The sequence below is a fragment of the Hermetia illucens genome, chromosome 1 (assembly GCF_905115235.1).
Source record: "Hermetia illucens chromosome 1, iHerIll2.2.curated.20191125, whole genome shotgun sequence".
In the NCBI taxonomy this organism is placed as follows: Eukaryota; Metazoa; Arthropoda; class Insecta; order Diptera; family Stratiomyidae; genus Hermetia; species Hermetia illucens.
The window spans coordinates 53033062-53054383 of record NC_051849.1 but is presented as its reverse complement, the minus strand read 5'-3'; the positions used below and the strand labels follow the sequence as shown (position 1 = coordinate 53054383).

Here is a 21322-nt window from a genome sequence, read left to right as displayed (position 1 = left end):
TCGGTAGAGAGTTTGAAGGGGGTGCAAAATCGAAGAAGTTGGAAGTAAGGGAGACGAAAAGTACTGAGGCGGGCGAAATAGTCAACACGGGACATCTTGAAGAAGAGCGAGCGGGTGAATTTGCACTCTAGAGCAAGACAAACGCAATTACAGAAGAGGGGCCAAATCACGAGACAATACTTAAGGATACTTCTCACGAGGGAGTTAAAAAGCATTATGGAGGGTTGGACCGAGGTGAAATCAATACTGGATGAAACCTGGCATTTTTGAAGCACGGTTGGAGATATCGAAGTAGTGGCGGTCAAAACGGAACTTATCGTCGAGGGTTACGCCCAGGTCGACGACTGAATTCAGATAGGCCAGAGAGCAAGTAGGAGAGTAGGAGAAAGGGGTGGGAGAGGTTTCAAGCAAATAACACATCGAATGGCATTTGCTGACATTAAGAGCCACCTTATTAACTGTGCACCAATGGACCAAGGAATCCAGATTTGCCTGCAGGGAATCGATTGTGGACGGAAAAGAGAAAAACAGCTTGAGGTCATCGGTGTATAACAACCAAGGACAAGTGTGGATAGAGGGGAAGTCATTAATAAAGAATAAAAAAAAGAGGTCCTAAAATGGATCCTTGTGGCAGACCAGAGAAAGGGGAAAAGGGCTAGAAATGCGACCATCAAAGGAAACGCTACAGGATCGGAAAGAGAATTAGGAATTAAGCCACGTAATAAGTGATGGAGGAATGTTGAGAGAGGCGAGTTTGGACAATAGTATCTGTATAGTAATGATTAACTGAATCGAAGGCCTTAGAAAAGTCCAGTGGATCGACGTTTTATAAAGCCGTGCCGTAGCTGTAAGGTTGCTGAAGTGGGTGGTAAACTAGTGATTGACGTATTTCTCGAGGAACTTGGAGCAGGATGAGAGGAGCAATAATTCTCAGCAAGAGCCTTTGTGTATGGGAAAAATTAGAGCTTCTTTCCACAGGCTGGGAACATGACACCCTTCGAGGCTCACATTGGAAATAATGCAGAGAAGAAAGGCAATTAACTTAGTTGTTTTAATCAGGAAGAGGTTGGGAAGACCATCGAAGCCGGGCCGACGTTGGCATCAAGGTTATCAATGAGGCACTCCACCAAAAGGGAGTAAGGAGGGAATGACAGGAGATTCAGAGGAACCTGTACTCAGAAGGAGGGAGAGATGAAGGAGACGGAGAGGAGTTATCAACCGAGGAGAAGTAACTGCAAAGTAAATCATAGGATAGCTGAGGAAAGCAGCAGTGGAGCCAGAGAATTTGATGAAAGTGGGACTTCACGTTACCATGCGCCAATTCAACTTCAAAATTTTCTAAATAATCCTTCCTAGATTTAACTATCAGCGACTTAACTGAAAATGGCAGAGCGCTGAAACCGCCGAAGCCTGCACGGCTTCCGGTGGATAAAAAATGTTTCCTCGCAGTTTGCTTCAGATGAAGCTTTTTATGGATTTCAATGGTGAACCATAATGGGTAGGAGCTCAGGGATTTGAGCAAGAAAGGAACGTAACTAAGAAGGAGGTCTGACAGAATGGAATAAAAGGAGAGAAGGGCTTGATCGCAGGTTAATGGTGAAAGAATGGGAGCCCAGTTGATTGACGCCAGACCTAACTTCAAACCCTCAAAGTTGTCCTTACGAAAGTTGAGCTTAGACGGCTTGCGCATAGTATGGGGGTTGAGGCGCGTCAGTTGCACCTCAAACTCAAGAGCAGGATGATGGGCATCAGGAGCAACATATGGAAAAGCAAGAGAATATTGAGAAAGAAGCCGTTCTGGGATGTTGGAGAGGACTAGATAAAGAGTGCGATTTAGTTGATTTGTGGTGCGGTTGAACTGAAGAGCAGCGCAGGCGCTCATGAAAGTGGATAAAGGGAGAGGCAGATGAGGGAAATAAATTGGAAATTATGGCGGGCCGGGAATGTTAGGCCAGGAGAACAAAGGGTAGTTAAAGTCACCAAAGACAATGGAAGGGGAGAGGGGAAAGTTACAGTAAGGACTTGTGAAAGACGTACAGATAGGAGGAACTGAGGCAAAGGAAGTATTCGCAACATATAATAAAAGGACTGGCGTTAGAAGAGAAATCACGTAAGGTGAAACAATCATCGGGGGTAGGAGATGAAGAAAGGATGTATTCGGCTCGTAGGGGGACTTAACCGCGATCAAGGCACCTCTACCAGCTGACTTACCTGAAACTACGCGATCTCTGTCGCAGCAAAAGACAAAAAACCCCTCGACGAGCTCAGAGTTTAAAATCCTATCATCCAACCACGTTTCAGTGATACAGTTCAGATGGTGTTAGAAAGCCAGGGCAGAAAGATTGAAACACGACAGCTTACATTTTGATAATAAAGCTACTTGACAAGATGTTTATGCTGGTAAGGGTTAGTGAATACTCCTTACAGCCAAAAGGAGGGTTGGGCGACGGCATCGAAGTCATGTGGATACGTCGCTTTGAAGGATGCAATTACCCGGTCGGAGGAGCCATTCTTCGTCAGTTTCACGCACAGAAGAGGCGACGAAGATAAACCAGCTTTACTTCTGATGTAATTAGGAACTTCATCAGAAGAAGTAGAATCGGCAAGTCTGGTAAGGAAAAGTTGCCTAGGCGATGAAGCGACTTGCAGCAGAGGGCCACCCGAGTGCGTTGGAAGGAGCTCGGAATGAAAGCGGCTGATATCTGGTGCACTGCAGCGGAAGGCACTGATAATCCCATGGAGAGATAGCGCGGTGAAGATATATTAGCTGCTACTGGAAGAGCTATGGAGCTACCAAGTACTCCTAACGGCAAAGGGGAACAGCAGCCTCTCCTGATGAAGCATGTTCGACGGGCGAAGTTTATGCTGGACAGTTCGCCGGGAAGGTCGAAGCTATCGGAACCACATCAAAACAGTGCGAAGCAACTTTTGCGGGCATGTGAACAGAAGCGCGTAACGGGGATGATCCAGTGCCCGGTGATATATTGACGCTAGAGAAAGCACCGGATAGCGGAAGTGAGCCCGGGGATGCACCTGGTGGCTGCAGATTGGAGTTGGCCGTTTCAACGCCACTGAGTGCTGAAGCAGAAGCTGGATCGCATCAGAGGCCGTAGTGTCACAACAACTGTGACAGCGGTAGGATACATTCGAAGCAAACTTTCCACGAATGTCGAGGAAGGCGGCGAAAATACCAAGACATTTAGTGTGATAAGATTTACCGCAGAACCCATCGCAGTCAACGAATTTTGAGCGGGTTGATTCAGACTCATTACAAATAGCGGAGCAAATGCTGTAGATTGGCGTAGACGACGCCATAGTACTAATGATGAAACATAAAGATCCGTAGGTAAAGAAAGTGCAGAAATAAATGGCCTTAAATATATTGTAAAACCACTCTGCGGAATAGACTGAAATACACTGAAATAATAAAAACTTGTTGTTGTTTTTTTCGTTGGTGTGAATATTTATTCTTGCAAATTTCAATATCTCGGGAACCACTTGTTCCCTTCATCAGTGCTAACAAGAAACTTTTTAGCACTGATGAAGGGAGCAAATGGTTCCCGAAACATCGATATTTGCAAGAATAAATATTCACACAATCGACAAAAAAAACTAGTTTTTATTATTTCAGATAATTAATCGTTGGAAACACCGCATAATTTCACTCAGATGAAATACACTTTCCACACGCTTTCAGAATTGACCCAGTTTTCAAAAAGTGAGAAAAGAAGTACACAACCCAACATTTACGTTCATTATTTGCTCCAATTGTTTCTGTATTATTATTATATAAATGCAATTTTTCTATTCGATATTCAATACAATAAATCCTTCCAACAAATCGTTGACCACAACCATAACGCTCTCAGACCGACCATACCTATAAGCGTGCCACCTATACGTCACAAGGAGAATCATATTGACAATTCTCGCGTTCCTCGAGCACGTGTTGACGGCGGCATTCCTACGTCAGATTTGCATGGTGAAGACCGTCCCGCGTTTCGTGTTTGGCAGTAATTTGCTAAAAGTTCAAGTTTTGCTTCCAAACAACAATCGAAAATGGTGTTTTTCACTTGCAACCACTGTGGCGAATCCGCGAAAAAACCAGCAGTGGCGAAGCACTACCAATTCAAGTGTCGAAATGTGGAAATCTTCGTCTCGTGCATGGATTGCCAGAAGGACTTCAGAGGCCAAGAATACGTTGCTCATACCTCCTGCATCTCGGAAGCGGAAAAGTATTCAGGAAAGGATTACGTTCCAAAAGCGTCAAAGAACACGGGGCAGAAGAAGCAAGAAAGCTGGATTGAGATCGTACGCTCGGTTCTGAGTGGAGGCGACGTGAATGTGTCGACCCAAAATCGCAGGCTCCTCCAGAGGTTGCTCGAATTCGATAATGTCCCCAGGAAGAAGCCTAAATTCGTGAACTTCGTTGTGAATTCACTGAGAATAAATAAACCGGACGCTCTTGCTGTTTGGGAGGTGATAGAGCCAGCTCTCGACAAGTTCAAAGCAACTCGTCCGGGAGCCCAGAAAGCAGAAAACGAACAAAAAAGTGATGAAAAGGTTGCCGATGGGGACTGCAATGGTACAGAAGCAAAGCCAGAAATAAATGGGTCGGAGACTGAGGGCAAAAGTGAAAAGAAAAAGAGGAAGAAACGAGATAGTGACGAGCCAGCAAACGGTGTCGAGGAAAGCGCTCCAGTTAGCAACGATGTGGATCCTGAAAGTGCTTCTCCTAAAAAGAAGAAGAAAAAGTCAAAACATCCCGCAGACGACCAAGAAAACACACCCCACAATGGACATGTTGCAGAAAATGGAACTTCACCCACCGACGACACCGAAACCCCCAAGAAAAAGAGCAAGAAACGATCGAAAGAGGCGGACGAGGAAACATCAGTCACTACCACTTCACAGGAGACGAACGAAACCAACGGTTACCTCTCACCTAAAAAGAAGAAGAAAAAGACTTCGGAAAGCGAACAGAACACGGGAGACTCAACCAACGGAGGGTTGGATGAAACCGTCCCGGGGCCCCCAGGCAAGTTCGATTGGACCAACGAAATTTTCAATGTCGTGGAGAAAAACAATAACGAAATCGACCTAGAGAAGCTCAGGAAGAAGGTTCTGAAGAAATACCAGAAATTGTATCAAGTGGACGAGATCCCGTGGAAGGTTCAGAAAACATTCAATAAGAAGCTGAAAAAGTCAGGACTCAAAGTTGAGGGCAATTTAGTTAAGACTAGTATTTAGGTAGAACGTTTTAATAAATCAATTTTTTAAAATTAATTTCTGATCTTTCATTATCAGCTTCTCCCAGTGGTTGTGGGATTAAAAGTTCGGCAATTGTACTCGCAAGGCGTCAAAACTAAGGTTTTCAGTCTGACGGGTTATCGCATTCACCCTATTCGCATCAATTTGTATTTCTAGGAAGCGTGGTTTCTGCCGATAGTGGAACCAAACTGAATGTTGCTGACACATTAACAGCGCTAGATCCGCTTTCGGAAACTAAAAATCTGTCTAAAATAAGTAATCAGCGCTTCGAAACCGCACCACGGCTTGGACCCAGTCGGTGTCACCAACGAACTCTTGGACTAAGTGAAGATCGTTGGCCTAACGGAGACCGACGACGATCCCCCTATAAAAACAGCTCATGCTGAGGATAGCCCAGGTAAATCTGCAGCTCTTGAAGAACACCTCAGCATACCTGCTCGTTTATCTCCAGAAGGAAGACATTGACATCGCAGTAATACAGGAGCCTTGTATCGCAGAAGGCCGAATCATCAAAGGACTCCAAAGAAAATACTAAGTTATTCCATAACACAAGAGACAAGACAGACTCACTAGGAAGAACTTACAAGCCTGTCTATATCCGAACCAAGATTCTGATCAAGTATTATGGGAGCACATGCTTTCTCAACAAATCGGTGGGTTCCTGCACGAAATTTTTTGTTGACACTTTGGAGCTAATAGCTCAGATGCACACCCCCGTCAGCAAGGGCTATTGGCAGTTCTTCCTCAAGCTAATCTCCGAGCCCAGCCAGTATACTGCTAATCATGCTCAGGAAATAGCAAAAAGGGATACACCGAGAAATCTATTTTCATGTTATATCGATGACCGAGGCTTTTGACAGCGTCCTGCACCCCTGTTCCTGTCTGTATTGCACTCATCTGAAACTAATAAAGTTTTTGGGGACAGTCGTGGAAGAGTGGCATACCACCATTTCAGCGCGTGCAGCTGTGTGATCCGTGCCCATCCGCAAACGGAGAGGCATCTTTTAGAGAGATTCATTGAGTTCCCTTTGGTTTTGTATGGCGTTGAACTCTTTGCGTGACTACTGAATGATGCTAGAGTGAATGGCTAAACTGGCGTACCTGATGTACTTATATGAGATCAAGTCGTATACTGATTCTGATAATCATCTTAGAAGTCTATTGCGCACAGTTGACACGCTCAGCCGTGATATTCGAAAGCAATTTGGTTTAGAAAAGTGTCAATTTAAGCCATACGCAAAGGGCATTACGAGTCGCATGTCGGACTTAGTATTCGCGACCTTCATATTCATATATCACATTTTTCGTGGATGAATAAAATAAGTCCACAAAATGTGGCCTATGTATTCGGATTATCGGCGTGAACGAAGACCAATCTGAAAAACGTTCAGCGGAAGATATGGACTATTATGTCCAAGTCCGCGCAATTCATCGGTTTAAAAATCATAAGTCGCCAGGAGCCGATGGAATTACAGTCGAATTAGTTAAATATGGAGGCGAGCAGTTACACCAAGTGGTTCATCAACTTGTGGTCAAGGTATGGGACAGCGAATCAATGCCTGACGATTGGCAACGAGGCATTATCTGTCTCATACATAAAAAGGGAGATATCACACAGTGCAGCAATTATAGAGGTACCATCTATAAGATATTCTCCGCTATCTTGCTAGGCCGGATAGTCCCATACGCTCAGAACATCATTGGCCTATACCAAAGAGGCTTCACTCCAGGAAAATCAGCAACAAATCAGATTTTCTCTCTGCGGCAAGCGATGGAAAAACTGTTGGAATATGGACACCAGTTGCACCATCTATTCATCGACTTTAAAGCTGGCTATGATAGCATAGCCAGGGTAAAAGTGTACACGGCCATAAGAGAATTCGGTATCCCGACGAAACTGATATAACTAGGCTGACCCTGATCAATGCGCGAGGCCAGATAAAAGCAGCAGGATAACTTTCAAGACCATTTAACATCAACAAGGGTCTACGACAAGAGGATACCCTATCATGCGTCCTCTTTAACCTGGCCCTCGAGAAAGTGATCCGTGATGCGGAGGTAAATGCGAGGGTTATGATAATCTTTAAGTCCACCCAAAAACTGGCCAATGCTGACGATATCGACATCATGGGAAGAACCACCCGAGACGTACAAACTGCCTTCATCCAGATCGAGCAGGCGGTGATTGGCGCAAGATCTTGGACTGCACATCAATGAAGGCAAGACAAAATATATGGTGGCAACGTTAGCATCGAAAACCAACCAACCAACAACATCAAATTGCACTGGTCAAACGGGAAGAATAAAGATAGGAGAATACAACTTTGAGACCGTTGATAATTTCTCCTATCTAGGGTCGAAAATCACAACCGATAACAGCTACTATGATGAAATCCGCGCACGGTTGTTGTCAGCCAACAGAGCATATTTCAGCTTACAAAAACTGTTCCGCTCCAAACGTCTCACCATTGGGTCAAAGCTCTTACTGTACAAGACAATGATCTTGTCAGTCCTCATGTATTCCTCGGAGACTTGGGTTCTTAGCAAGAAGAATTGCGAAATCTGGGCCGCATTCGAAAGAAGAATGACGTAAATCCTTCCTGAGATGGAGCGATGGCGCCAGATAGCTTTTAGGGATATCGAATCGGAGGACCTCGGCGCAAAACCGGGATGTCTGGAGTTCCTTATTAAGGCAGGCCTAGACCGGATACGGGTTGTTGCGCCGTTGATGCTGATGGCCAAATCCGGAATAATAACAATCCATATTGGATCAGGGCCTTGAAGTTTCACGATAGCAAATCCCTCTGCCACCAGTGAGATTTGAACGATAACGACAGCCCAGCGCTCTAACTATTTGAGTTGTCCGGACAAATAGTGTTTTCTGTTCACTTCTTGGCGGAGTAAAGGGCATCCATACAGTCAGATTGTACTTCAGTTTGATTATCGTCACACTTAACGTTGCGCAAGTAATAATTTCACAGCAGCGAGACAAACACAAACACCTATGACGACTGGGATTCGAATCCAGAGCAACGAGATTGGGAGACTGACTCTCTATCCCCTCAACAATCGTGCCGTTATCTGGACAAATGCATTACCCAAATTCTGAAACGAAATGAATTAACTTGCCTCGTGACATCGGAGGCATTGCTTTGGTTGACGTTACGGTACAACAATCAACGCCAAGTCGGCTAGCTACGTACTTATTTTTACAGCAAGGATCAGGTTAGTTCCGTATATATGATCGTTTGTGAGGCAGCTTGCTGGCTGACTCCATTTAACTTAAAGGATTGATCTATCAATCCTCTGAGTGGGATGAAGCCGTACCGTTGTGTGTGCTGATAATGAAAGAGCGGATGGAGAACGACCAATGGAGAATGTGTGGTTCGGCCATAGAAACGTTGGATCATTTGATTTTCGGCTACACTGTTCACTGTTATGGCGCCGATCTAATACACCGGCACAATGCTGAATAGAAGGGGGGAGGGGAGGTGCACGGGAACATGTCCGGTTTATTGAAATGAGCCGTGGGCTGAACTTGAAACTTCTGCTGGCCGCACATATTGGCGGAAGGTGAATTAGGAGCCACCTGCTCGAAAAATCAAAGACATTTGGCGTTTCGAGATAGCAAGTGTAGCTCCCATAATACTTTTAGCTACAGATACTTTACTTCAATCCCTTCCGACTTCCTTTGATGTACTGGAATTCTCACACAATCTGGTCCAAACCATGCAAGACTAAACTATTCTGCGCACGTGTCCGATATCGGGGGGATATCTTGGCGGATTCTCCCACTAATCTACCACTGGTCACAACTACCAAAGCTCCTATATATTTTTTAGTAGGTAGGATCGTTGGGGCCTAAATGCTTGGCACCTAAGGCTAGTATTAAGCAAAATCCGGGATCTGCCGAGATTGTGATAACTCGAAAATAAAAACAGTTTGTCTTTAAGAATAGCTTTCAACCCATCATCTATTTCCACATGTAACATCAATATATAAAATGAATTATAAACAGTATGAGTGCAAAGAGGTCCTTCGTATTACATCTAATCTAATATATCTCTAAAGAGTTCTCGAATAGCATCTGCAAGTCTTCCTCGGTTTGAGGCTTTGGAGCTAGTTTAGTTATTCGTTCCTGTAAAAAGCAGATTTTATGCATTGTTCAGATTTAATTGCCCAAAATTGTACTAACCTGAGGCAAAGTCCCTTTGACTAATGCAGGAATGTCGCTGGAGTCAAATCCAAGAGCTTTTAGCCCATTATCAATGTGAAGTTTATTCATATATTCCCTTACAGTGTCAGCTAATATCTTTCCAGCGTCTGATTTCTTAGCCTGGAAATAAGTGAAGCGACATTTAGTAATTTAACTCTTAGTTAAATGTTTTCTCCTACATTAGTCGTGTCCTTTCCTAGAAGCTGTGCCGCTTCCAAGTGACGTTCTGGACAAGCTGGGGCTGTAAATTCAAACACAGCTGGAGCACTGATAACAACTGAAAGCCCATGAGGTATGAGTGCATGGTCATCGCCATATCCTGGCGGCAGGAACTTCTTAACGTTTCCAGATATTGGGTAGGACAGTCCATGGCACAAATGCACTCCAGCATTTCCAAAACCAACTCCAGCCATTGTGGATGCCAAGTGCATATTTGAACGCGATTTCAAATCGTCTGGGTGATTCACTGCAGATACAAAGTTTTCCTTTATTGTTGTTAGGGCATACCGGGCCCAAACGTCCGAAATGGGATTACACCCTTGGTATGGTGGTCGCAATCGAGGATTTTTCGGAGCTGGCCCCCTTTCTGTGTATGGAATCGCCGTGAAACTTTCCAAAGCGTGGCAGAATACATCAAAACCACTGTAGGTGATCACTCGGTCAGGTAAAGACAATGTGTGAAGGGGATCAATGAGACCTGTTTGCAGGACATAATTTGGAAATATAATAATGCCTTCAAATTGAAACTGATTTAAAAATATTACCCAACTGCGGTCTCAGGTATTTCCCTGATATCCCTGTTTTCACGGACATCTTCTTGTAATCGAAAATGGCCACGCCTGTTGTTTCAGAGCCTGTGCCTGATGTCGTCGGTAGGGCAATCATCGGTTTAAGCGGCTTGGCTGCCTATCAAAGGAAAATACAAATCAACATATAGGTTCCTTAGCTATAGCTGCCGAACCTGTTTGGCTTTCCCGATCGGTGCATTGACATAGTCTAAAAACTCAGAATCCTCGTTACTTGAGTATAGATTTGCTGCCTTACAGGTGTCGATTGCTGAGCCTCCTCCAATGGCCACGAATGCATCGAACTGCTTGGATCGGGCAAATTTAACTGCGTCCCAAAAACTGAACGATAGGGAATACACACCCAATCATGCAGGATGCAGTGCATAATATACAAGAACAGAAAAATAAGAAATGATCAATTAATTATTCTTGAAGGTCATTGGAGGTATCCTTGCAGTACAGACTTTAGGGCTTCCCCCCGGAAAGACAACATTTACCTCACATCAGTTGGCTCCACTCGGCTCTTATCGTACACCTCAAAATTGATTTTCTCAGCCGCCAGTGAGTCGAATGCAGCCTTGACACTGTCCAATTGAACGACGTTCGGGTCAGTAACAATGCACACATTTTTGGCTCGCAGATTGGCTAAATCGCTACCCAATTCTGCCGAAACGCCTGGACCAAACCGCACAGTAGATGAGGACATCTATAAAATAAATTGGAATAAATTAGTTATAACAAAGTCCCAGTGGACCAGAAACCTTCCGGGGTTCAAAGTTTACCTCGAATGCATATTCTTTTTTCGTTTGAAGGCTGACTGAGCCGTAGTTGTGGGAATGCGCTGGACACTTGCATCTTAAGACAGATTTTATAGATTTAGTTAATTATTTGATTAAGATAGTTATCCGAAATGCTTTAGTACTTACGATGAACTGGCGATTGCAGCCATCAAATTCACGACGTTTCTACGGGCGATCATCTTGCTGTTGACACTCACTATCAATGCCGCTCTGCAAAGTAGATTCTAGTTTTATAGGTGATAACAGCGAGCAGATACTAAACCGGTGCGCGAGAAGCCACTGGCGTTCCAAGCTCTCAGAGGCTAGAATAAATATAGCATGCGAAAAGATATCTCTTCAAGCTTTTCGAGATTGTTTTGGGTGATCGACTAAGAGAATCTGACTGTTTTCTACTTAATTCCAGAGCTTGCTAACTATTTCTGAAGAAGATTTGATAGGTGGATAAGTTAACGATGCTTAGAATTGGTGAACGTTTACGCAACCAGCTTTTTCTTGATTTATCAAATAACATGACTTTATTGTTATTTTATTTATTATAGCTTCTAGTATCCCCTTCGTTGAGATGAAGTTGGATTCCATGATGAAAAACATTTTTCTGAGCAAATCGAGCATTTTTTAAGTTCCATTATCACAACAATCAAACTTTGCTTGTAGACTGTAGAGGATAGAGTATCCGCACAGTCTCGTTTTCATATTGTTTTTTTTCAATTTTTGGTTTTCAATGAGACTGTGATTACCATGACACTCGCTGGGGTATAATGCGCCTTCAGTTTCACCAGGACTTGCCAAGACGCTCGCATTCGTCCTCTACTGTTCTGCACCAAGTGCTCATGGGACGACCCATTCTTCCGACATCTTTGGAAAGTGGGTTCCACTGTATGGCGTAGTTAGCAACAGAAATTAATGTGTAACCTATCCTCCGCCATTTCCGCCTTCTGGTCACGTCGCCTACGAATGACAGGTCTTTGTCCCAACCAAGTTCTTCGTTTGAAATTGTATCAGGCGAGCGTATAGGAAGGTGTTCACGAAGATAACTGCATTTCCAGATTTCAGACCGGACAGTAAAAGCGAATCTAGCGCTCTTAATGCCTCGGGAACATCCATTTCGGTGCCACCATCGAATGAAGCCACGCGTTCGTCCCGTCGGACTGAAAACCTTGATTTTGTTGGTCATGTCATTAGTGTAGTACAGGTGTTTGGGGAAAGATGTCATTTGTGACAAGGTAGCATGAAGAATCAATATAAGTAATAACAAGAAGAAACAATATAAGTGACAAAACCCAATCCTGGGAGACTCCACTTTCAACCTAAAGTTCGTATAAGTTTCCCTTGGTGCAGCAAAGACAGTTTGCTTCATCATATGTCGCCTTGATAAAAGCTATTGATTACTCCGAAACGCTCCCTCTGCATATAGTACTTCAGATATACTCGTTGTTCATGGTGTTCAAAAACTTGCCGAAATCGATGACAAGCGGGTAAAGATTCAAACTCCACGCACTGGTCCAAAATGACTCGCAGGGTGTTGATGTGGTCAGCCAGATCCAGGGTGAAAACCAGTCTGCCCTCTGTCGATCACGCTTTCGAAATGTTCTTTGATGCATTCCAATATTATTTTAACAATTATTTTTGCGTCGCTAGGGAGCACGCATATACCTCTCCAATTATTACACTTAAAAGAGAATCCCTTCTTTGGAATCTTAATGGTTAACTCCTTCCTCCTTCCTTCTCTGGGAAAGCTTCCGGATTCCTAATATTTCCATATGAGCGGAAGCTGCGGATCTGCCGAATCTATAATAATTTTGTGGGCAGACTGTCGAGTCCAGCTTTACTCCGTTTGAGTGCATTGATGACCGAAATGATTTATCTTTTGCTTGGAGAAACAACCGGTATCCGCATATTACGATGACTAACTATATCGTCCACAAGAAGCGGAACTTCACCAAATGTGAAACAGCTAAGAACCGTGGTGAAGTATTTTTTCCCGTCTCTTCAGTTGCTCATCGTCGTGGAGGAAGTGTCGATCGTTAACGTCCTTCATAGAACCATCTGAATATTTGTGACCACATGCAACTTCTTTCGTCGTAGTGCACACTTATAAAACCACTGCTATCTGCGACAACTTCTGCTTTCCTGAGGAGCGTAATTACAAATCCCCTTTTGTCAAAACGCGGACTATGTTGAGCTTCCCGGGCTTTCGCCTTACTCACAGCCGTCAATAAAGCCCATCCGTTCATCAATCCGCTTCCATTTTATGAGGCCCCAATGCTTATCGATATTTTCAGGGGCGTTCTTCATGGTAGCTACCTCCAATCAGTAAGAAAGCTCTCGCACTGAGGAGCGACAATTGGATCATATAAGCTGTGGATGTCGAACTTTGGGGTCGCAACTCTCCAACCGAGAAGTGCCGGACGCAACAAGCAAGCAAGACAAACGAACATTAAATGGTGCCCACTTTCGAGACCTATTTCGGCGGCTTGTTTGTTTCGGACATCCAGAAGACAACTCCTAATCTAATGGTCAATACGATTGCTTGTATCTTGTCGGTAGGTGAATCCCAGCTGATTTTGTGCCGCCAATGAGGAGATGGAGGAAGCCGCAAAAACCCACAATCTTCCCACCATTATCGCTACGATCAACGAAACCTTGTTTCCCCATCACATGTCCGAGTTAGGTTCTGTCAAAGCCCACTTTGACAAAAAAATATCAGGCAATGACGGCTTTGCAGTTTCTTACCACCTCTGCCCTGGGAGTAGCGTGACCGAAGCGGCTCGCAGATCTTAAGTGCTTCTTTATATAATTCGCAGAACACAACAAGCCTACGAATTATATTGAGCGCAAATCCGCCAATTCTATTGACCAAAGCTTTGCCTGAGCTGAAAATATTTTTTGAGAATTGTGGGGTACTAAGTCCGCATCAACTTAATTCTGATCACGCTGCTCCCAGGGCAGAGGTGAGGCAGCGTCTGGCGATTTGCCTCTGTCCTGATAAGAAACAGTAAAGCCGTCATCGCCTGACATTTTTTTAAAGTTTGGGTGCTAAGCCCTAAATGAGCGGTGCGTGGACCAAAAAAAGAGTGGGTAAATTGCTCCCCATTTGGTCTGGTCCGGCATCAAGTTGATGCGGACTTAGGACCCCACAATTCTCAAAAAGTATTTTCCACTTTGACACCTTTTGGAAACCACTCCTAAACTGCGGAATTATGATCCTTACCTTGGACCGAAATCTTCCAGTCAGAATCCTGTTAGCAACCGGCTTCCAGGGCACGGGTTTGCATCTGCTACCACTTCCGACTTTCCAGAGCACAAAAGCGCAGTGCCGCAACAGGAATATTCCCCGGATTCCAACCATCTCATTTCGCTAAGGCTCAGAATATCCAGCTTATCTCGCCGGAATTCTCGTTCGAGTGGGAGAAACCGAGCACGCTGAGGACTCTCGACACCGTTGCCGAGGAGTGTATACATATTCCAGACGCCAGTCATTAACTATTTTCGATAACCATAGGTTGTAGCCGTGAGATCAGTTTCTATCTGAGGCGTTGTTGATGTTGCGGAACTTGCAAGTTGCTAGTCCACAAATTTCTATCCCTTAAGAGTAGCTGTTTATGGTAAGCAGGGATTACTTTGAGTGCATTTTTAAACATAAACCCGCGAAGTCCTAAGAAGACGTCAAAAAATAAAGCTCATGACAGCTCAATAAATGCTAAAGGTGAAGCCAGACCTGACGATAGGAGGTTTGAAAAGAAAACTCTCACCGACCTGGAGTCTTCTTGGGGTTGCGGGTAGAAATTCAATAAAAAATAAGTTGGAAACTGGAAGGTCGGCGCTCCAGATATGAAACGTTTTGTTGGTTTTTATGTAAGAATATACGTTTAATATATCCGATATTCAATTCGATGTGGTACTGAGATTTTATCTCGTCGGGAGTAGTAATTTGAGATGAAAAGGACAACTTTGACTTATTATAACTTCGTTAATAATAATAGGATTTGCACCAAACGTTCCAGTATGATGCTTTCTACTTAACTGAAAAATTTCACGAATCTAGTATGAATTCAAGGAGAACTCACAGCAAATTTTTGAACTATAATAGCATATTTCGTATGCATGATCTTTTTTTCAAATTTTTAGGTTGGATAGTTTCCGAGAACGGGTTCTCGAAATAATTGACTCCCTCCCCTTGCAACAAATGTCAAAACTGATATCTTCTTAGAAATCGAGACTTTCCCTTCAAACATAACGTAGATCGATGCTACTCACTGTATGTAAGTAGATTCATCGTTCCCACATTTACACCAAATTTCATATCAATAGGAGTAACTGTTTCCGAGGAAATGGGTGTGGCAGACAGTCAGTAAACCGATTTTAGGTTTATTGAAAGTAGAAAAGCGATAATAGGGGGCGCGCAATTTTCAATCCAGTGTAATTTTCACCCCGGACCCTGATTTTTTCTCTACGGTCCTGGGTAAAACCGTGCGTAGCAGGAATAATCCCAACAATCATAAGAAACCCAGCCGTGATTCGGAAGAGTTGAACTTCATACAGCTCCATGCTAAATTAGTTCAGCCGTCAAAGTTTATCAAAAACAAGCACAACGAGCACCAAGCCATTAAAAGCGTGATAAGGGCTCTTAGGGTCCTTTATAATAAGTTGCAGGAGGAAGGGATTTATCCCAAAAAGTCTGAAATTTGCTGTCCCAACAGTGCTATACTGTTCTTCACCGACGGATCAAAAATGGCTTGTGAAGTCATTGCGGGAGTTTTTCTGGGCACACACAGTGTAGCCAAGCCGTACGGTCTCCCAGGATTCGCCATTTACAATTCACATTGCCGAAGCTGCTGAGAAGAGGGAGAAACCGATTGCCCAACTCTAGCTAAAAAAACAGGCTACGGACACTAGGTGAACCATTCTTTGAGGACATCAGAGAAATCTCTAGCTGCGGGTGGGGAGGGCACCTTTTTTTGTGACTGCTACGGGTTGGCTTTGAAGGGAATATGTGGCATCAAAATGGTACATCACAGTGCAAATGGGGTCTCTTCAGAGCAGCTAATGATGCCTACATACCTACCTGAACCTTAATCATTGCAGGATCGCTCAGGATTTGTTTGCGCAGACCATTTACAAACATTGCAAATCAGCAACAGATAATATTTTCTCTCTGCGGCAAATGATGGAAAAACTGTTGGAATATGGCCATAAGTTGTACCATCTTTTGATTGACTTTAAGGCCTCCTATGATAGCATAGCCAAACTAAAACTGCACTCGGCTATGAGATCGATCAGGCAAGCAAGACGTAATATAATACATTGTGGCAACGTCAGCACCAAAAACCAAAAAACCAACAAAATCAGGCAGGTTAGGCAGGTTACCTAATCCATATCGGTGAGATAATCCAGCCCGGAAAGTATATAAGGGCAATATCTGTGATAGAAAAAGAAGATGGGCAGACCCTGCCTCAGATGAAGCGATGGCGTAGGTTAGGACGTCAAACAGCTCGCTATCGTCGAAGATGATGATGACTTACGAATCCGAGACTAGTCGCTTTGCGTGGCGAAAAATAAGTGATGTATAGCTGCTACGCCCCCACTTCTCTAAGTCTCACATTGTGTGAATTTGAAGACTTGCTAGACAACTTTATTCTTGACGCAAGGGCTTGGAGACTAAAGGTGATTGTCGCTGACTCTAATGCTTGGGCCCTCGATTCGGGGAGCGAAGAGATTATCTCAAGGGAGCGCAGTTTATTAGAAGCTTTTGTTCAGTTACACATAGTTTTGACAAACAAAGGTGATGTAAACATCTATTGGAAAGTCAGGTTGAATTGTAGACTCTTGTCAATCTTGTGCTGGCGCGTCATATGTCCTCGGAAGTTAGCGAAGAATCATCTACAGTCCCCACAAGGTGACACTTTTGAACTACAATCATCCAGTAGTTACTCCCGCAGCAAAAGTAACCTCTGAATTCAACAGAAATTGCGGTAGAATAAGAGACGGTAAAACCCCGGACCTGGATCTTTCAGAGCCAGAAGCTGGTACTGCTGCCTAAGGTTGGTAAACATCCAGGTTAACAATCCTTCTATAGACCCCCCGTATAGGCGGGGTGGTTGAAGTCCGGAGTGGTTTTAGTGGGTAAATATCCCACAAGCAATAAACCGATAAGGTTTTGTTTTACACAAAGGCGTCCTCCAAAGATGTTGGATCGTCAGATTGTTACCGAAATTCTTTTATATATATTTATAAGTGAATGAATGCACCAAGATGCAATGAATTGTGTGACACAAACGGTGTTTTGGCTTAGAGGGCAAAATTCCGTCTTAAGGTATTGTAAAGCTTTGATGTCAATTTTTTTGTGGTTTGCATACTGACTATGAAGTGAATTTTTAGTCTGTGTCTCAGTGGGGACCACAGAATCGGAACTGCAATCCTCAACAAATACCTGCGTAACGCAGGCTGATTTAACACTTAAAGCCCTTCACTCAAATATAACCCTCACCTTCATATCGGTATTCCCTCGACAATGTAAAGCAGTAGATGAGAATGTGTCGAAGGTGGGTTTTCAACGTAAACCAGAGATTGGGGGCTGTATAACAGGTTGGCAACCTGTCCACAGCATAATACTGTGTTAGAAACTGAAATTGAGGTTGGGACCACAACAGAAATACATCGACGGCTACGGCAGTGGAAATAGAACTAACCGTTTTGAGCTAGGAACGTGGAGTTATTGCTCGGAACTGGTGCTCTTTGACCACTTATTGGAAACGTCGGAAAGTACAAGGCAGATGTCTTGGAGGTGAAGGAAATGCAATTATTAAGCAGTGGGTATTTGATCCTTTCAAAAGCAGAAATGCGGCATTTCTTTTTTCGTCCGTAAGAAATTCGACCCCAACCCTTCCAACCAATCAAAGAAAGAATTGGTGAATTTCGAGTGAAAACTTAATTTTTCAACATTTGGCTAGTCAACGTACGTGCTTCAATTAAAGAAGAGGACGACTCAGTAAGAGATTAATTCTGCAATCGCCTTGAGTCAATATTTGATTGATTGCACTACCCTGCCTGAACGCAAAGATGGGAAAACAACTGATCGCCGGCGAACCTACTGCGGGCTATAGTCCCTACGATATAACTTATGAGAATGGAAAGTAGGCTCATCAGATTTGCTTACAGGAGAAAGATGGCATGGTCTCATCGACATGTTTCCCTCACCCCAGTATCTACAGAGCATGGGCCTTACTAGATAGGACGTTGTTCAACCAGATTGACTACGTCTTACGAGAGTCTACTGGTATCCGACGTCGAGTCACGATGCAAATCCCACTGCCACCAGTTAGATTTGAACTGTGACCACTCCGGAAAAGGAATGAATGGTTTGACAAAAAGTGCCATCAGGCATTCGATGATGAAAGATCAGGAGCAACCTACAGGAGCCAAAAGAGACAAATACATAGAATTAAGACCGCGAATAAAACCTGCAGAAAGAAGAATAAAAGCATATACATAAGTGATGAGGTCTGTAGAGATGAAGTACCTGAGGAACTACTAAAAACAAGAATTGTGGGGTCACCCATGAGCTTCATGAGCTCATAAACGCCATTTAGTTTGACAAAACTTCTCTCATTGGTACCAGATCAATTGGACTTTCCTCTCGGACACACGTGGTGTATTATTCTGTAGTAGTCCACCACTACGTTAAGCGTATCCAAAATATGAATATGGAAACTAAAGATTTGTTTTCTCTGGGTGATGCGGGCTTGAGCAATTAAGTCGCGCCTCGGATTTGTAGTCTTTGCCAAATTCATGTCCTCCGACGGGGAAATTTGAGAGGACATGTTCTCGACTAGTGGTTTCATCCAGAGCGTAGGCAACTTTTCAGACCTGCTCTGGGATCAGCGTGACCGAGGTGGTTACTAGATATTATTTATACCCTTAAACAGATTTACAAACACGACGTTGGTACTGAATGAATGAAAATTAGCATTGAGGGAGTTCTGAGTCCGGAGTCCACTTGATGATGGAGCGGACCAATTGGAAAGAAGCTTTCCCGCCTTTTTGGACCATGGACACCTTTGTTTCTTAATTCTATTTGGATTTGTGCATAAACTAATAAGCATTTTAAATTTCCGTCTTAATTGCTGCAAAGTAACTCTTCATCTTTTTAGATTGCCAGCAGACCCGGAAATCCACACAACTCCACGAATCTGAAAATCTTTTTCTGGCCTTCTGAACCGATATCTAAAAGTCTCCACACGGCCAAGAAATTAGCTCTCTCCCGCCAAAACTGCCAGATGATAATTTTCCAAAAGAAAGGTAGGATGAAACCGAAAGCATTTACCAATATCATGAACACATCCCTAAAAATTCAGATGAATCCCGCGTAAACCATTCATTTACTGTCCTTAGTCCTCTCCTAGTGTCTTAAACCCTTCACAATTGTTGACAAAAGTTACCTCTAGAACAGTTTTAAGATTTCAAATCAAATACGTCGTACGTCGAATAAAGAATAAACTAATATAATACACTTGTGGAAAGCGCGTGAACACTATTTACAGATGTCATCCACATACGCTGAAAAGATACTACGCATATCGTTTGATGATTTTGCTGGACTTTCGTACAACAGGAGCAAGAAATACGCATCCTTTATGAATCTTCCCAACCTAAAGCTCCAAATGCCATCTTTCTGCGAGACTATCTACTTACAGCGAGGATACTCAATGGATGAATTAAAGTGAGTGAGTGTTCCAAGCTGGTTCAGAAAAGGATGAGGTCACTCGTTTTGCTTTTGTTTAAGAATTAAAGAGATCCTGAGTCCGAACCCACTTGGCGGATTGGATTAATTTGAGCGATTTTTTTGGTACATGAACACCTCTTTTGCGCTAAGCACCCTACATTCTTGCACTCCTAGGGCAACGATGAGGAACGAATTGTCAGACGTCGTTGGAAGAAGGCCTTCTATGACACGCTGAATGCAGTCCCGGAGAGGCTTAATAAGGGTTTCATTCTGATTGTGATGAGAGATATGAATGTTACGCCGGATTTGTGGAAATGACGGAACAATAGGGGTTTGAAGACCGTAATGTCGGAGTACAAAGTTTGCATTGAGGATAATGTCATCATCATCATCAACGGCGCAACAACCGGTATCCGGTCTAGGCCTGCCTTAATAAGGAACTCCAGACATCCCGGTTTTGCGATGAGGTCCGATATCCTAAAAGCTGTCTGGCGTTCTGACTTACGCCATCGATCCATCTCAGGCAGGATTTGCCTCGTCTTCTTTTTCTACCATAGATATTGCCCTTATAAACTTTCCGGACGGGATCATCCTCATCCATACGGATTAAGTGACCCGCCCACTGTAACCTATTGAGTCGGATTTTATCCACAAACGGACGGTCATGGTATCGCTCATAGATTTCGTCATTGTGTAGGCTACGGAATCGTCCATCCTCATGTAAGGGGCCAAAAATTCTTCGGAGATTCTTCTCTCAAACGCGGCCAAGAGTTTGCAACTTTCCTTGCTAAGAACCCAAGTTTCCGAGGAATACATGAGGACTGGCAAGATCATAGTCTTGTACAGTAAGAGCTTTGAACCTATGGTGGGGCGTTTCGAGCGGAAGAGTCTTTGTAAGCTGAAATAGGCTCTGTTGGCTGACAACAACCGTGCGCGGATTTCATCATCGTAGCTGTTATCGGTTGTGATTTTCGACCCTAGATAGGAGAAATTGTCAACGGTCTCAAAGTTGTATTCTCCTATCCTTATTCTTCTTCGTGTTTGACCAGTGCGGTTTGATGTTGCTGGTTGATTCGTCTTCGGTGCTGACGTTGCCACCATATATTTTGTCTTGCCTTCATTGATGTGCAGCCCAATATCTCGCGTCGCCTGCTCGATCTGGATGAAGGCAGTTTGTATGTTTCGGGTGGTTCTTCCCATGATGTCGATATCGTCAGCATAGGCCCGTAGTTGGGTGGACTTGAAGAGGATCGTACCTCTTGCATTTAGCTCAGCATCACGGATCACTTTCTCGAGGGCCAGGTTGAAGAGGACGCATAATAGGGCATCCCTTTGTCGTAGACCCTTGTTGATGTCGAATGGTCTTGAGAGTGATCCTGCTGCTTTTATATGGCCTCGCACATTGGTCAGGGTCAGCCTAGTCAGTCTTATTAATTTCGTTGGGATACCAAATTCTCTCAAGGCCGTGTACAGTTTTACCCTGGCTATACTATCATAGGCGGCTTTAAAGTCGATGAACATATGG

The 21322-nt window shown here is 43.8% G+C and overlaps 2 protein-coding genes across 2 annotated transcripts; one reads left to right on the top strand and one right to left on the bottom strand.

Annotated features, from left to right (window-relative positions):
* The first annotated feature begins 3938 nt into the window (after positions 1 to 3938).
* Positions 3939 to 5286, top strand: LOC119647053 (cell growth-regulating nucleolar protein). The gene has a single exon (XM_038047811.1). The coding sequence runs from the start codon at positions 4060 to 4062 to the stop codon at positions 5248 to 5250; it is 1191 nt and encodes a 396-aa protein (XP_037903739.1). The 5' UTR covers positions 3939 to 4059; the 3' UTR covers positions 5251 to 5286.
* A 3932-nt stretch (positions 5287 to 9218) lies between these two features.
* On the bottom strand, positions 9219 to 11364 carry LOC119646142 (probable hydroxyacid-oxoacid transhydrogenase, mitochondrial). Its single transcript, XM_038046499.1, has 8 exons — positions 11202 to 11364; positions 11058 to 11130; positions 10773 to 10981; positions 10449 to 10614; positions 10252 to 10393; positions 9667 to 10184; positions 9467 to 9607; positions 9219 to 9409 (listed from the first exon to the last, which is right to left on the bottom strand). The coding sequence occupies exons 1-8, from the start codon at positions 11252 to 11254 to the stop codon at positions 9326 to 9328; spliced, it is 1386 nt and encodes a 461-aa protein (XP_037902427.1). The 5' UTR covers positions 11255 to 11364; the 3' UTR covers positions 9219 to 9325.
* Between the last annotated feature and the right edge of the window lie 9958 nt (positions 11365 to 21322).